This window comes from Epinephelus fuscoguttatus, linkage group LG16 (assembly GCF_011397635.1).
Source record: "Epinephelus fuscoguttatus linkage group LG16, E.fuscoguttatus.final_Chr_v1".
NCBI lineage: Eukaryota > Metazoa > Chordata > Actinopteri > Perciformes > Serranidae > Epinephelus > Epinephelus fuscoguttatus.
The window spans coordinates 36447216-36462458 of record NC_064767.1 but is presented as its reverse complement, the minus strand read 5'-3'; the positions used below and the strand labels follow the sequence as shown (position 1 = coordinate 36462458).

At 40.1% G+C, this 15243-nt stretch overlaps 1 protein-coding gene across 2 annotated transcripts in view; it reads right to left on the bottom strand.

The window, feature by feature from the left end:
- ttc27 (tetratricopeptide repeat domain 27) overlaps positions 1-14054 on the bottom strand; it is a 137740-nt gene extending 123686 nt beyond the window's left edge. Inside the window, exon 1 of one of the 2 annotated variants that reach the window (XM_049601182.1) lies at positions 14026-14054. Coding sequence is in view for 1 of the 2 variants with exons in the window: in XM_049601181.1 (XP_049457138.1) it covers positions 8424-8514 (91 nt within the window). In the remaining variant the exon portion in view is untranslated. Of the gene's footprint in view, positions 1-8423; positions 8709-14025 lie in introns of those variants that run through there. The other variant, XM_049601181.1, reaches the window with a different exon arrangement.
- Positions 14055-15243: the final 1189 nt, after the last annotated feature.

Below are 15243 nucleotides of genomic sequence, written 5' to 3'. Positions count from 1 at the left end.
ACGGAAAGAATATGAAAACTAAGATTGTCCTTGGTGATGTATGTACAGTATCAGAATATATTGACAACTGCTGATGGTCTGTGCAGTTCTTCAATGTTATCTGATGCTATCTTGGATTTCTACAGCCAATGATGATAATTTCATCAGTTAGCATAGTTAACATTGAGGTGAAAAGGATTCAGTATATTCATTTTTATATTCATTCATTTAAAATCAGGGAAAGGCAAGCCAAACTTTCCTGAATCTCACCACATCAGTCAATTAATAAATCAGTCAGTCAGATCAAGTCATATAAGATACAGTTCCAGTGAAATGCAATCCTGTCAGTTCCTAAAATGAAGGAACTACAATCACATTCAGTTTGTGTATAAAGCTGGATTTGTTTGCAATAGTGCAGTGTGAAAATAAAACTACAACTTAATTAAAGCCAAAGAAAACATCCGATATGTAATTACACTTTTAGTCTTGTTTGATTGCGTCCTCCGGGACTTCATATCAAATTACATTGTTTATTATACAATAAAGCTTTGTACTGATTTGAAGGGGGACAAGGGTGTGTGTCAAAACAATTATGAAGTCCAAGTGGACAACAGTGGTGTTTGATTTTAATTGAGAGCGCTGAGAAAACTGCTGTGTTTATATAATTTGTCTAATGTCCCATGCAGCCTCCTGACAGACACTGGCAGGCACGGTTGAAGAAAACCAAGCTCTGTGCTTCGCCCCCAAGCTCTAGCCAACTTAACAATCCTTGTCTGATATTGTTTTGCAGCAATTTTTAATCTAACTCCATATTCTCATTAAGTCAATGAGCATATTGAAGCCTTCCCTAAAGATAAGGCGTACAACATGTGAACATTTGGCTAGCTGAGTATCCCACACTGTCGCACACTTGATGTGTGTTGAGGAGGGCCAGCTAAGGAGGCTGATGGTGAGATGGTGAAAAACGTTGATTTATGAAAGGACAGAGGGCGGCTGCTGGGCTGCTGCTTCCCAACCAGAAATAATTGTGGTGTGCATGGTTCAACATCTCTCAGCCTTTCATTAGCTTTTTATTTGTGGAGGGAGACTGGCTTGGCTCATTAGCATTGATTGCTTTGTGTTCCCCCAGTGGAGAGAACAGAGAGAGAAAAGGGAAGGAGCTGCTGCTCTGAGCTGCATGATGAAGCCAGGCTAACGAGAGGAAACACTCCAAGTTGTCTCCATGCCAGTCCTCACACAAAATAAGGTGAGTACTGACAAAAGAAGCAATGTCAGCTTCAACCCTCTTCCATGATTGTCTTCCCTCTTCAAAAAAATCTCTACATCCAAGAGAACAGTATTCAGCCAATCTCCCGACAACTCTGCATGTCTCGAATGCTAAAACTACGCAATCTCTTTTGCTACTGAGGGAATTCAAGCAATTTCCTGCTGGCTGGGAGGATGAGGGCTGGTGCTGGACTTCACGTAACAAACTTCATCAGCTGCTGTTTTCTGAAATTGAACAGGCAAAAGCAAAATAAAGCTCCTCAAGTGAATTCTTTGGTTATTCTACAACTGACTATGATTTGACATTGTTAAAGCTAGGGTAAAGTTTGGTTCTGTTTTTAGGCAATCACATGGCCAATCAGAAGCCATTTCAGAGCAGAGGGTATTCCTATTGGCTGTTTTACAAATGCAGTGCACATGCACATCCCTTTGACGAAAGCATAGATGTATAATAAGAACTAGATACCAGACCGCCAGCGTGGCAGCAATTCAGTCCTGTGTTAATTGCTCAACTGATCAACAAACAAACAATGTTTCTAGCTTCTAGGTTTACTTCCACCGTATGCTGCTGACTAACTATGCGCAGTAGTGTTTCTACCACTGGCCCTGCCTGCGAGTTCCATAGACTTTACGTTGTGATGACATCACAGAAATTTAAAATGCTTTTCATGGATTGAGAGAAGTTTTACAAATATAAAACCTCCATGGATGAAAAAAAATCATAATGGAAATAGTCATTGACCTTGTTTGCAATTGGATGTGTCCCATCAATAGTTTTACAGACGTCTCTTTTACAACTATAGCCAATGGAGAAAATGCTTTTTGCACCAACCCAAAAAGGATGACAAGCTAAAAGTCTAAAGAAAGTAATAAAGATTCTGACAACAAACAAAATAAAACACGGCAATATTGGCAAAGTGTTTCAGAGGTGGAGAGAAAATATTGACAACAGAACCAGAACAGTAAAGCTGGTGATGGTTATTGATGGTTTCAGCTGTAGATTGTAGGAGACACTGTGTAGCCTTACTACTTGTCAAAGGTTTTAATACTGTTAATCACAGACTACTTCTGGATAAATTGGCCTTGCCAGGTTTTGATGAAGCATCCTTTAAATGGTTTCAGGATTACCTCTCTGATAGAACCCAGTGTATAAATGCTGCAGGAGTGCATTCAAATTTTTCTAAGAATAAAAAATGGTGCACCACAAGGTTCAATATTAGGTCCACTGTTGTTCACTTTGTATACAAATGATATCTGTGCTTCTGTAGAAAACTGTAAAGCACATTTTTATGCAATGACATGATTCTTTATGCTTGCACACCATCGATAGAGGAAGCTGTATCAAACCTTCAGTGTGCATTTGATTGCGTGCTGAAATCCTTAAAAAAAAAAATCTTAGACTGATTTTAAATGAACCCAAAACTAAATTCATGTTATTCACAAGGTCAAGGAAGTGTGATCTTGTCGCCTATTCCATCCATTCCCTGAATGGCACCTACATTGAACATGTTACAGATTACTAATACCTTTGGCATTTGGCGAGATGACAAGCTTTCATTTAAAACACACATGGATGAGCTCACAAAGACAGTGAAAATTAGACTGGGTGCACTGTACAGATTTAAATCATGCTTCTCTTTAGAAAATAGAAGGATAATTACTCAATCTACTACTGACACAATGGCAGCTGGTTGGTAACAAATGATGTCGAATTACAAACAATAAACAAAAATATGTTTCTGAAAACATCTGAGGTGATAAAATAGCAATGTGGTAACATGATTAGCTGATCATTGATCAGCGCTGCCTACATTTAAGGATGGATCTCAGTTTTGTATGCCTCCATTTTCAATACACAGAATACAGCATGTCACCCACTTCCTGTTTACAAAATTTCACTTTTACAGCTTATCAGGGCAGTAAAATATGTTTCTGAAGACGTTTAGGCAAGAAATAAACAATGCCCTAAAACTACTTTGGTATATTTGATAAGACCTGCATAGTTTTACCATTTAATGGGACTTTGGTCTGAGTTTGAGAGAGAAGAGGGGCAGCTCTCTCTCTCTTGATTGACTTCTATACTTATAGGAACTGTAGGGGCCGATGTGGTTTGGGGTAGAGTGAGTGCGTGGTGAGCAGGCAGAGTCTCGGTCAGAAGACATCAATAGTATGGAGTAAAGTCAAGGAGGAGGCAGGTTACATTGCAACACAGCTTTTTTTTTTTACTTGAACTAAATGTTTCTTTTCCTTGTTATTTATTTTCTTGTGTCTGGGTATCTGTGTGCTGCATCAAAAAGAGACAACATAAAACATAAACATACAATAGAGAGATATAATGAGTGATCCATTCATGAATGATCCATCTCTAACAATCAAACAAACTAATGAAATAAATCCTATTAATGCTGATATTCCATATTCACTATTCAATCAATTCAACTTGGAAGTTGCCACAATGCACATGTACACCATATACAAACAACTAAAGAGGCCAAAATAGCCAAAGTCAATCACAGGTAAATCAGTGGTCAGGAGCAAACAATTCACAAGGCAGACATGCACAAGAAGCAAACTACCTGCAATAGTATCAAGAGTAACCAAACTGATAAACTGAGACTCACGTTAACTGTGAAGACGCACACATCAAACGCCGGACACACAAGGCTGCGGAGTGAAGGCAAGCAATGAGTGAGAGATGGGTGATCAAACAATTTATGGTCTCTGCCACTGCTACAGGGTTTCCTGGGCAGGTGAAGTCGGCGTGGTTTAGAAGGGTAGCCTGCAGTTTCACTCTGGTACTTTCACCCCTTGTGGGATGGTGAATTGGGAATAGGCAAAAACACATATAAATCAAAGGAGTTTTTCAATATTCTGTGTCCATGGTGGCGGCGTGGTGGGCAAGCAATCCAAAAATGCATTAGTTCAATTTGTAGTTTGAGCAACAGACCCAAAGCCAGCTCAAAATTGCTGGATTCACGTCATTCGGCAGTTTTTTAGCTAAGAGCACGTGCCTTTGTAGTGCCAATGCTATGAATTGTACAAATGAGAGAAGCAAAATTTCAGACTCATTAAAGGCATTTGTGGTATTGCACACAGCTGTACGCACAGGAAATGATGGGAGTAGTTGTATAAAGAATGAAAGACAGGAGTTTGAGAGAAAGGTTAAAACTCTGCCTACTTTCACACCTTTGTACACGTTGCCAGTCACCTTGTTTGGTTTGTCTGTTTCTGCTGGCATTGGAAGGCAATTTGAGCAAAGGTACCACCAGTCGGTTTTGCTCTGAGGAGCTCAGGTGCTAGGCCTACATATAAAAACTGTCAGGACGCTTTATCACTCTTTACCTCAATAGGCTCTCTACAAGTCACCTTTACTTTACTACGCTGTACACCCACAACTTCAGACTCATTAGTGTCAAAGATGAGGTCACATGCTCACATTCAGACATGAAGCCAGATTTCTGCCCCACTTAGGCACACCTGCAAGTCAGTCACATGATCCCCTTAACTGTATCCTTGGCTTTAATAAGCAACAGCAGTGTGACTAATGTTGTATGGAGGTGTGGAGATTTTCATCTCAGAGCTGATCTAATGAAACCCAGGGGCTGCCATAATCGCAAAGTGAGAAGGGGGGGGGGGGGGGGGCAAGGAGGAAGAAGGGCTCTGGCTTTATGAGGGGGAAAATGAAAGCCTGACGTAAGGCCACATGTTTAATGACATTTCAGCCTCTCTTCAGGTCTGCCAATGAAATGGCGGCAATTATGGAAAACAAGACAGAAGCCCTCAAATTAGTCCATAATTCATTAAGGTTCAGGCAGTGGAGACGAAAGACGGGAAAGGGGGGGGGGGTCCCTACTCACCTGCACCAGCATATTACCAACTCAAAGAGCAGAGATGCTCAGATCACAAACCACACATAGGGAGTGATACTGCATCCTTTATTCAGGACACCATTACTAGATCTTAACTCAGCAAAAAGTGTTTTGCTGCTGTATTAATGTTCTGAATGCCGCATACAGAATCTTTAACTGTTGATAAATTACCTTTAACGCATTGAAATAACACAGCTGCAGACTAGTTAATGTCACACACTGTATTTTTATGAGCTTCTTGATGCAAATGGTCACGGTTCAAAAAATATTAAGTTGACAAGCTTAAATTATTGATATGATGTGAATGAGAGTTTGGTTGAGAGAACTGACATGATGCGACCTAGAAAGAAGATTGGAACTAAAGAAACACTCAGTTCATTTGTGCTTTTACAGTGGTGTCAGAGTGGACGTTCCTCCCTCACAAACTGTCTTTGACAAGTTCTGGCAGCGACGTGCAGAGAGCACACAGACCAACATCAGCCAAGTTTAATTTAGGCTTGTCGTCAAGGTACTGAGAAAATTAACATGAATTAGTGACAGCTGGTATGACGTACCACTGGCAACGTTTGTCATTTTAACCACTGAAAATGACTCTGAGCACTGGCTAAAATGAAAAGCTCAAGCTGAATGTTTTCAACATTGCTCTCTAATTTATTATTAGCATCAAAGCTGTGAATGTGTGTATCTTTCCAACCTCAACAATATCAGAGATGGCAGAGAGCAATGCACCTGTGGAGATCACAACTCCTGTTGCAATTAAACTTTGTGATAGGGGAGGTTGAATGCCTTGACATCAGGCACAGTCATTCGATGCAGCAGTAACGTAGTTGGAGGGACGAAGAACTACGGTCTATTTCTATTTCAAAATATCACTTGAAACTCTGTAAAAACTTAAAATTAAAATTAAGTTTTACAGAAGGACACCTGACAGATCTTTCATCAAATTATTGTTGGATAGTGACTGGCCCATTTCTAATTCAAGAACAATAAATTAGAGTATTATGAGATGCTGTCTTTGAACGGGTGTGCAGTCAAACTGGACCGTTCAGCTAGGCTTGGGCAGTATTATGGTATTAAGGTGTTTAGAGATCCCAACAGTTTGATTTTCAATACTATGAAAAGTATTGACACTCCTCTTTCTATGCCACGAGTATTGTCACAAATAACTTTAATCACGAGAAAACCTCTTCCAGTAAAGAAAAACAGTTTATTAGCCACATGATTTTATTCAACTGCCAGTCCGCCACCATCTTCTGCATATCATCACCAACCAGCCCACTAATGTGTCAGTATATGTCGAGGCAATCAGGTCCTCCAGCAAGAAACAGGGTTGGGCACTGAAAATGACAATATGACATAGTGCCAATACGGCACCAGTTCTTATACAACCGGTACCTACTGAACCCAATTACAATGCAAATTGCAGTGCGTCATTTTGGTGACAGATTGTGTGTGTACTGCCTAGCGAGTGTATGGTTGAAGAAAAGAGCGTGTGTGCATGTGTGACTATTAAGTTAGACACAGTAGTGCCAGCGGCGTACAGTAGTTAAGTTGGGCCCCAGTAACAGATCCCGTATCAAAACAGCTAATATCACAAAAATACCGAATACAAAAATGTATTATTCCTTTTATTTATAGTTTAAATAGTTTATGTAAAACAAACCTACAATTTTATTATAGATTGATACTGACTATTTCACAAAAGAAAAAAAAAGAGTGACAGAGATGGGTTTGCCTTCTCCATATATAGCGGGCATGTGCTCAATTCTTGTGCTGCTGGATTTGAGTGTAGTCTTTGACACAATTGATCATGGCATTCTTTTAGATAGACTGAGGCACTGGGTGGGTGTATCTGGTACTGCCCTAAACTGGTTCGCTTCATACTTGTCAGACAGCAAGTTTTGTGTGTCCATTAAGAATGTCATGTCATCCATTTCCCATATCAAGTACAGTGTGCCTCAAGGGTCAATCTTTGGTCCGATCCTGTTTTCATTATACAAGCTCCCCCTTGGTGATGTTGTCCGTTGACATAGTGTTTATTTCCACTGTTATGCAGATGACACTCAGCTGTACCTCCCTCTTAAACCAACTGACAACAAAAGATAACCTTCCTCAAGCAAGAAGGGCACTTAGTTATTTTTTTTCATTATTTTGTGGACCAAAGGTATTTAAACCCAGTAAGACCTGTCTAAGCAGGTTAACTGCATATCAGAAACACACAATTGTAGGCCAGACAATATCATGCATGTTGCATTGACTTCCATCACCATTAGCTGAGCCTTACATGCTTCTAAATCACAAATGCCATCATATATCATACATCCCGTTGAAATGGTGTGAAAAAATAGATACCACCCAAGCCTATAGAATTAGAATAGCCTATAAAATTGCGCCAAAGTTTAAACCACTGAGTAGCTAACGGTTCGGTTTGGGAAAAGGGACACAGTGAGACTACCGGTATTCAAAGCTGACAGCCCGGCGTCAGTTGACTGACAGAAGACACACACACTATGCAAACAGGAGACACCTGAGACAGAGAGCGTGGTTTGACAGCTCATTGTATAACGCAGTGTGGACTCCCGCTGTGGGGACCTCCTGCCAGCCGTGCCGCTGAGCTCCGGCTCAGTGCAGCTGCTGACAGATGTGAGCGGGACGCCGCTCGACAATGTGCAAGTGTTGGGAATAAAGATGTCACGTCAGACTCCGGTAGTAAAGTCTGTCAATATAAATCCAACTACTCCGGTTGTCAGCACAAAGCCATGCAAAGCGATATAACAACGGATTTGACATGCGGCTAGTTCTCAGGCTTAACCTCCGTTAGCTAAAGCTCCATCTGAATTTCACTCTAACCCCCACCTTAGTGTTATTTTGAGATTGAGAAAATTAGACGAACTACAGCTGGCGCTTGCTAATGTTAAAATCACAAGTTGTCTTACTTAGTGATCCGGATCTGGTTGCCCACGCGTGAGGCCAATTAATATTGCCGAAAATTTAATGGGGTCTGGCATGACGTTCAGACACGCGACAGCGGCTCGTATCGTTGCTAACAGCTCGCTTAGCAGTGATTCAATTCATGTGAATTTCTTTTAGCTGGAGCGGAGCTGCGGGCATTACGTTACAACGCTGTTATTACTAGCAAAGGCTAAACCATCACCGGGTAAAAGCCTCACGCTGCTGCGTTTAACATGAAATGTCACTTTCTTTAAGCCATTGTAGCCATTTTTAAAGCGCTCATCACATAACGGAATCTGCTCGCCGAAGTGTTAACAGCTACGTGGTGGAATAATCAAACACAGCCTGAGGTCTCACCTGAAGTACTGAAAATACTCTGCTTCCATTCCGCTGCCTCGCTGGGTGTTAAAAAGCCTCGGAGGAGGGGGATCTCTACGTCCAGCGGCATTGTAACGCCTCTGCTCCCTGTTACAGTGACGGGGAAGCGTCTGTCTTCAGTCCGGACTGACGGAGCTCAAAAACGGCGATTAATCGCTTTAGGAATGAGCCCAGTCGGTGTTTCTCAGTCAGAGATAAAATGTTTATTTCCACCCATGTGGTGCAAGCGGCATCAGTGAGCAGCCATGACAGATGCGCATTGCATTGTGGGAGAACTAATCAAATGAAGACTACACAGGGATGATGGCTGTTGGGAGGAGTTTGTCTTCGGGACTTTATGTCAGAAAGCCTCTTCTCAGTTATTTTAGGAAGAAGATCACGCTTTGGGTTAAAATGAATGGATTTCTACCAGAAAGGGCTTTCTGTCAGGCTCCTCCCATCTGCTGAACGTTAGGTAGCCTAGTTTCAAAGATGTGGACGCGATGTTGCATTTCCCACCTTAACGCCCGTTCACTGCAGTTACTGCTGGCTCTGTTTAACAGCATGTTACTGTACTCTTGATCTATCTGCCTGTCCCAACCAACAAATATGACATTATGAAACCATATACATTTATTACCAACATACAAGGAAGAAAATTTTATTGCTAAATTTAAAATAATAAGTAACTAACAGATGTATGATGTAGCCGAGTGCTTTGTAAAGAATTTCATGAGAAAAGTATATGATTTGACAGAATTAAAAAAAAAAAGTATTCAAACATTAAGGACAATACATGTGAATCCAGGGACAGCCCTAGCACATTTAGTGCCCTAGGCAAGCCCCCCACCCCACCCCATGTTTGCTGTAGCTCAACAGTCAACATGTTTATTGCCAAAATACAAATAAACAACCCATCTAACAATAAAAACTAAGATAAAGATATGTGCTAATTTGCGTTCAGTAACAAGTTGTACATGTGACATAACAATCATATAAATCATTTATCAATTTAAAAAATGACAAATTAACTTGTTCAGAAGAATAAGCAATAAAATATGACACTGCAAAATAATAATAAATATGAGCAATGCTAATGGTACGATAGGAGTGCACTTTTCTGCTACCTCTACCATTGAACGATGATTCTAGCGCATGTGTAACATAGTTAAAAAAGGTTCATGTTAAAATTTATGGTTTAATTCCGCTAAATGGGACAACAGCGTCATCTGCTGTTACCTGCAGTCAGCAGTTGTAGCAAAGGATTATGGGTAGCACTTCAAAGAAATGTCAGGTTAATACACGTGAAGCCCTATTGGACAACTAATATTAAAATTCATATTATGGCAAAAGCACCTAATCAGTTAACTAAAGTATTTTGTTTGATATTATTGGTCTAATGTTGATTTCGCCATATTTTTATTAAGTCAGCTGTAGGTTTCCATGTGTTTTATTGTTGGTAAAAATTATTCTTCAGGCATCGCTAGGTAAAAGTAACATCTTTTCAGAGAGAGCACCTGCTGTGTCCACAAGCAATAATGATTTTGCTCTATCGTCCATTGTTTTGACTGCAGGTATGTGTGTGTACCAAAATGTTTTATAGTGTTGTTGTTATATATTTTATGGAGTGTGGCAATGTTGGAAAAATGCCAGTTGAGGTTATTTAATTGTTAAAACATGTAAAACAAACTAAAAAAAGGGTGGCAGTCCAGTTTATGAAATCTATTTTATATTTCTGTGTTAACATTTTATTTTTGTTTATTGTATATATTTTTTTAATAAATGTAAACGTGAAAAATTTTAAAATCTGAATAAGCAGAAATTCCATAAAAGAGAAACTGATGATCTGCATTGAGAGAGAGCACGTACTGTGTCCACAAGTGATGATGATTTTGCTCTATTGTTCTGTTTTGACTAAACCTGAACTGTGACAACCCAGACCAGCTCTCAGAGGTTTATTCAAGAGAGGACATCCCATACAGAGGTCACACATTTTGATTAATTTATTTTTTTGTACAGCTTTTGTATTGTTAGTTTGTTTTTATACATATATTTATTTGTTTATTGCATTTCTATTTCTGTTATCACTTTCACATCTTCTTTCCTATTGTTACAGGTTGTGGGAGGGGGGAGGGTGTGGCAGTTGTTCAATGTGTTGCCCTGTGACTATGGCAAAACTTCAATAAAAATATATTCAAAATTAACAATAATAATAATTATAATAATATTATTATAATAGCCTAATAGTATTAGTATAGATGAAGGTGTTCTTAGCATTCGCCTATACTGCCTATGCCACTGGACCTTCAGAGGAGTATAATGTCACAACCCTGCTTAAGGCTGGATTTGAAACTCAGGTACTTAGCACCAAATTCCAGGCCCAGTGTCTCTCACACTGATTTTTTTTTAATTTTTTTTTACAAAGTCATATTGCTTTCTTTTGCCTTATTTTCTTTCTGTCTTTCTTTTTTTTTTGGAACCCTGATTTCCCTTTTTGGGGTAAAGACATGACAGTGTAGTTGGTGCTCCAACATTATGAGGAGACAATAGGCTTGTTTGAGATGAACTGCACCTCCCCTGAAAGATGGACAAAATCAGGCGGCTGCAGCAGGGGGCGGTGACAAAAAGCCATGGTCATTTCTGACAGTTTCCAGCAGCCTTCAGTCTGTACAGAAAAACACAGAGACAGTCACATCCTGTTCGATCTGAGGCCGATTTATTACAGTGTTATCAGACCCATATCACAGTTTGATTGCAGTCTCCAATTGCTTTGTGGAGTAACATATTAAAATGTTTTCCAGGCAATCTGTAATTTATATTCATGGTTCAACCTCCATCTTACACAAATTCTTATGTAAATCAGCATCATATCAGTTCGCTGAAGCAGAGCAGACCTGTCCCCTGACTGAAAACAGTCTAATGTTAATATACAAAAAATCCACACAGAAACATGCAGAAAAGTTTTTTTCTGAACATCACTCATATTCTTACCTATTTTCACCCAGTGTATTATTCACTCTCTGTAATGCCATTTAGTGCTTTGACATGTAATTGATAACCTGGTTGGTGGTGTTGGTGCCAAAGCCTCAATAAAGCGGAACTACTCTGAGCTGTTTCTCAGATATCTCTTTCAAAACTAAAGCAGCATCACAGAGGCCACCAGTGGTGTGTAGAATACAATAGAGAAAGGATCCACCGCCCAAAAGTGGTGCAACAACACACAGATGAGCAAGTCTGATTTGGATCTACAAAGACTGCACTTCAGATGCTCTTATCTGTGGCTCAGGAGGTAGAGCAGGTCATCCACCAATTAGAAGATTGGTTGTTCTTTCCTCGACTCCTCCAGTCTGTATTTTGGCAACATAATGAATGTGTGTATATCATATGCAAGATGTCTTCTTTATTGGGTATTACACATTGCTCTTAAAAACTGTGGTCAGTCAAACTAATACACGTTTTTGCTGTGACTGCTCAGAGGAATCCTACAGAGGCAGTTGAAATTGTCTTTCCATAGAACATAACTTTTGTTTTGCACACAGGCTACAAGTATAATGGGTGCCCACAGCAACAGGGAGGAAAAGTCATCTTAATTGTCACACCAATTTCCACAGAGCTATAAGCTGAAATCTTACTGTTCTTGACAGCATCTGGGGCCTCATTTATAAACGTGGCGTACGTACAGAAACTGCCGTACGGCACTTTCCACTCAAACTTTGGGATTTATAAAAATCAAACTTGACAGGAAAATGTGTAATCTTCCACGGAAGTTCTGACCCATGTGTATGCACAAAAACTGACATGAGAAACACCGACCCTCGTGGTACAGTAGAAAGATGAAAAGGAAGAAATGTGAATTTGACATCATTGTGTAAAATAAAGACAGATATGACCCCTTACGTTTTACATATGAAGAGCGCACTTGCAAAACTGATAAAAATGAATAAGTGAAAAAACATGTCTTTGACTGACAGGCCCTGGTATGTACACATACAGAAAACACGAGTTAGGAGACTAAATACAAACTGATATCTTTGTTTAAAAAGAACTCCTCGGGTATATTCTATAATTATTAGATAATCTGAGGAACTTTGGTCTGTGAAATAATGATGTGAACAGTTCAGTTTAACAGTTCAACAGGAGTGCAGAGTGCCGCTGTTATCCTATATGAGCCAATATACTGTGTTTTATAATGTGTTTGTTTTATGGCTTTTCGCTGTGTGTTAAATGTGTAAAGCACTGTGTCACTGTTACACTGAACCTCTGTCCCAAGGCATTTGAGCCAAACAGCTATGGCAACTGTATATCTCATTTAGAGTTCTTAATTCTTACCGTCACTAAAGCTGTGACAGTCAGCTGGAAACATCCCTCGGTTTTCTGTCTCAGACCACTTCTTCTTGACTTCTGAAACAGTCTGAGGTGGTAGCATTTACAGCATCTGCCACTAGCTGCCACTCCGCTGCAGTTTTAGCCTTAGTAATGCCCATACCAAGTCCCCCAAACAACATTGTCTCTGTTATCAACCTCCCCAACAAGAACTTCAACTTCACATTGTGTCAAGTTTCGTTTTTTACTGTTTAATGCTACATTTGCCATGCTCTTCTTCGTACTGTTTCTTGTTAATGAATATTAATTCAGGGCGTTTCACTGGCCATTTATAGGCATCTATGGGTGGGGCCAGACTCTCCCTCACCTGCGTTTGGTTTTTGTTCTGCTTTCATTTGGATTTTGAGTTACCTGCCTGTATCGGATGTTTTTGATCTTTTGTTAAAGACTCAAACTGTATGTTGGTCTGCGTTTGGGTCCTCCTCTGAACTGACTCGTGACATGGATGTTATTACACAAGATCGTTATAAACAGAACATATGTTACAATATGACAAATGTAAAACAGTAACAAGGTATAACTGATGACAGAGAAATATCCTAAGTTACTGTAGGAATCATTTTTAAATTATTAATGTTAGAAAATAAAACATTATTATTTGGGATATTATATGAACATTATATGGGTTTTAAAAAATTACATATTTTTTTTCTTTTAATGAGTCAACACTAAGTAATGTGAGTGAACAGACTTAAGTATAAAGTCTGTTGTTACAAAAAAAAGAAAAAAAAGAACAATTTTTATGCACTCCTAATGAATAATGCAATTTTAAATTAAGTATTGGCAGCAGTTTGAAATAAACACAAGAAACTTGTGCTCCAGAAAAGGGATCAGCACCCAGTGAAAATAGCCTATGGTACAGCTTACCTATGTAGATCAGTGAGCAATGATAACTAACATGTCTATGGGGTCATCAGGTGGGAACCTCCCTTCATTGGTGTTTTGTCTAGTTGGTCCCACAACACTGTCAGGAGGCTAGACCGTGATCTCTGGCATTCCAGAGACACTCCCCTAATGCCAGCTCTCACTGCTCCTCAACACAACACAACAACCCTCTTTTCCTTACCACTGCTACCGCAGCCAAAACAGCATGCCACTTTTAACAAACCCTATCTTACATTTCCCTACAAGCATGGTATTTCAAATATATGGTCAATAATTAAGAGAGGCGGGAAAAAAAGGGACAAAGAAACTGTAATTCACAAACAAATAAGCTCACCTAAGATGGCAGCCTGGTCCCAAAGTGACTCAAACAGGCCACACCCACACCTTACATAAGCTTCCTCTTCCTGGATATCTGCCTATTGGGAGAGGGAAAATGGGCGGGGAAAGCAGAGTAGGTGAGGAACGTCTGTTTAGATGTCCTCCCCCCGGCCGGGTTAGGCGGGATCCTCTGCCTCCCCCTACTCCCTCACTACCTTTATTTGGCCCCCCAACTAACATTATTTCTCCTAATCCAAATCCACTGACTGGATCTAGCTGCCTCATCTGACAGATCCTTCACTGTGTTCCTCAAACTCTGTCCCCTCACTCTCAACTCCCCCAGGAGTGAGATAGCCGATCTAGCTACAAATCCCCTACACCCCACTTCCACTGGACGAACCCTAACTTTCCATCCTTGCTGGTCAGCTTCTGCCCCTAAGTCTGCATACCTAAGCTTTTTCCTTTCATAGGCTTCCTCCTTTGAGTTTTCCCAGGGAACTGTGAGCTCTATGAAATAAACTATCCGTCTGCTCATGGACCATAAAACTATATCAGGCCTCAGACTGATACAGACTATTTCCTGGGGAACAACAAGCTTTCCGTCTAAATCTACCTGCATTTCCCAGTCACAAGCACCTTCTAAACTGCCTTACCTCCTTACCTCCTTACCAACTGTTTGTTTCTCCCCCTCGTGAACAAACTGAATTGCAACACTCTTTGTCCTAGACCCTCCTGAATTTGCCTGTCTTCGTCTATCTTCAATGCCTGCAGCTAAGCTTTTTTAACACCTGGTTATGTCGCCACGTATACCGGCCTTGCAACAAACTAACGTTACAGCCTGAAAAAATGTGCCTTAAAGTTGTTGTACTTGAACATAAGGGACAAGATGGGTCTTCATTTACCCAGAGTTTTAGGTTCTGGGGGGTTGGCAACACATCGTATGTGGCCCCTATCAGAAATCTAATGTGACTCTTCTCCATACCCCACAGATTACTGGTAGTTAGCCTCTTACATGTTTGTCTATTTTTTATGCAAGGTCACAGCAGTAACGTCTCCAACCAGTGCATTAAATCGGCATCAAAAACATAAAGTTTCAAGCAGGAACATTGCTTAATATGAATGCTTTTATTTATAAATCAATATGAGTGATTCTTAAAGTATCTGTTGTCCACAGCTGTTTCATATTTTGTGAGAAGTGTCTCCATCAGTTCATTAAATCCCTGCAGTTATTCGA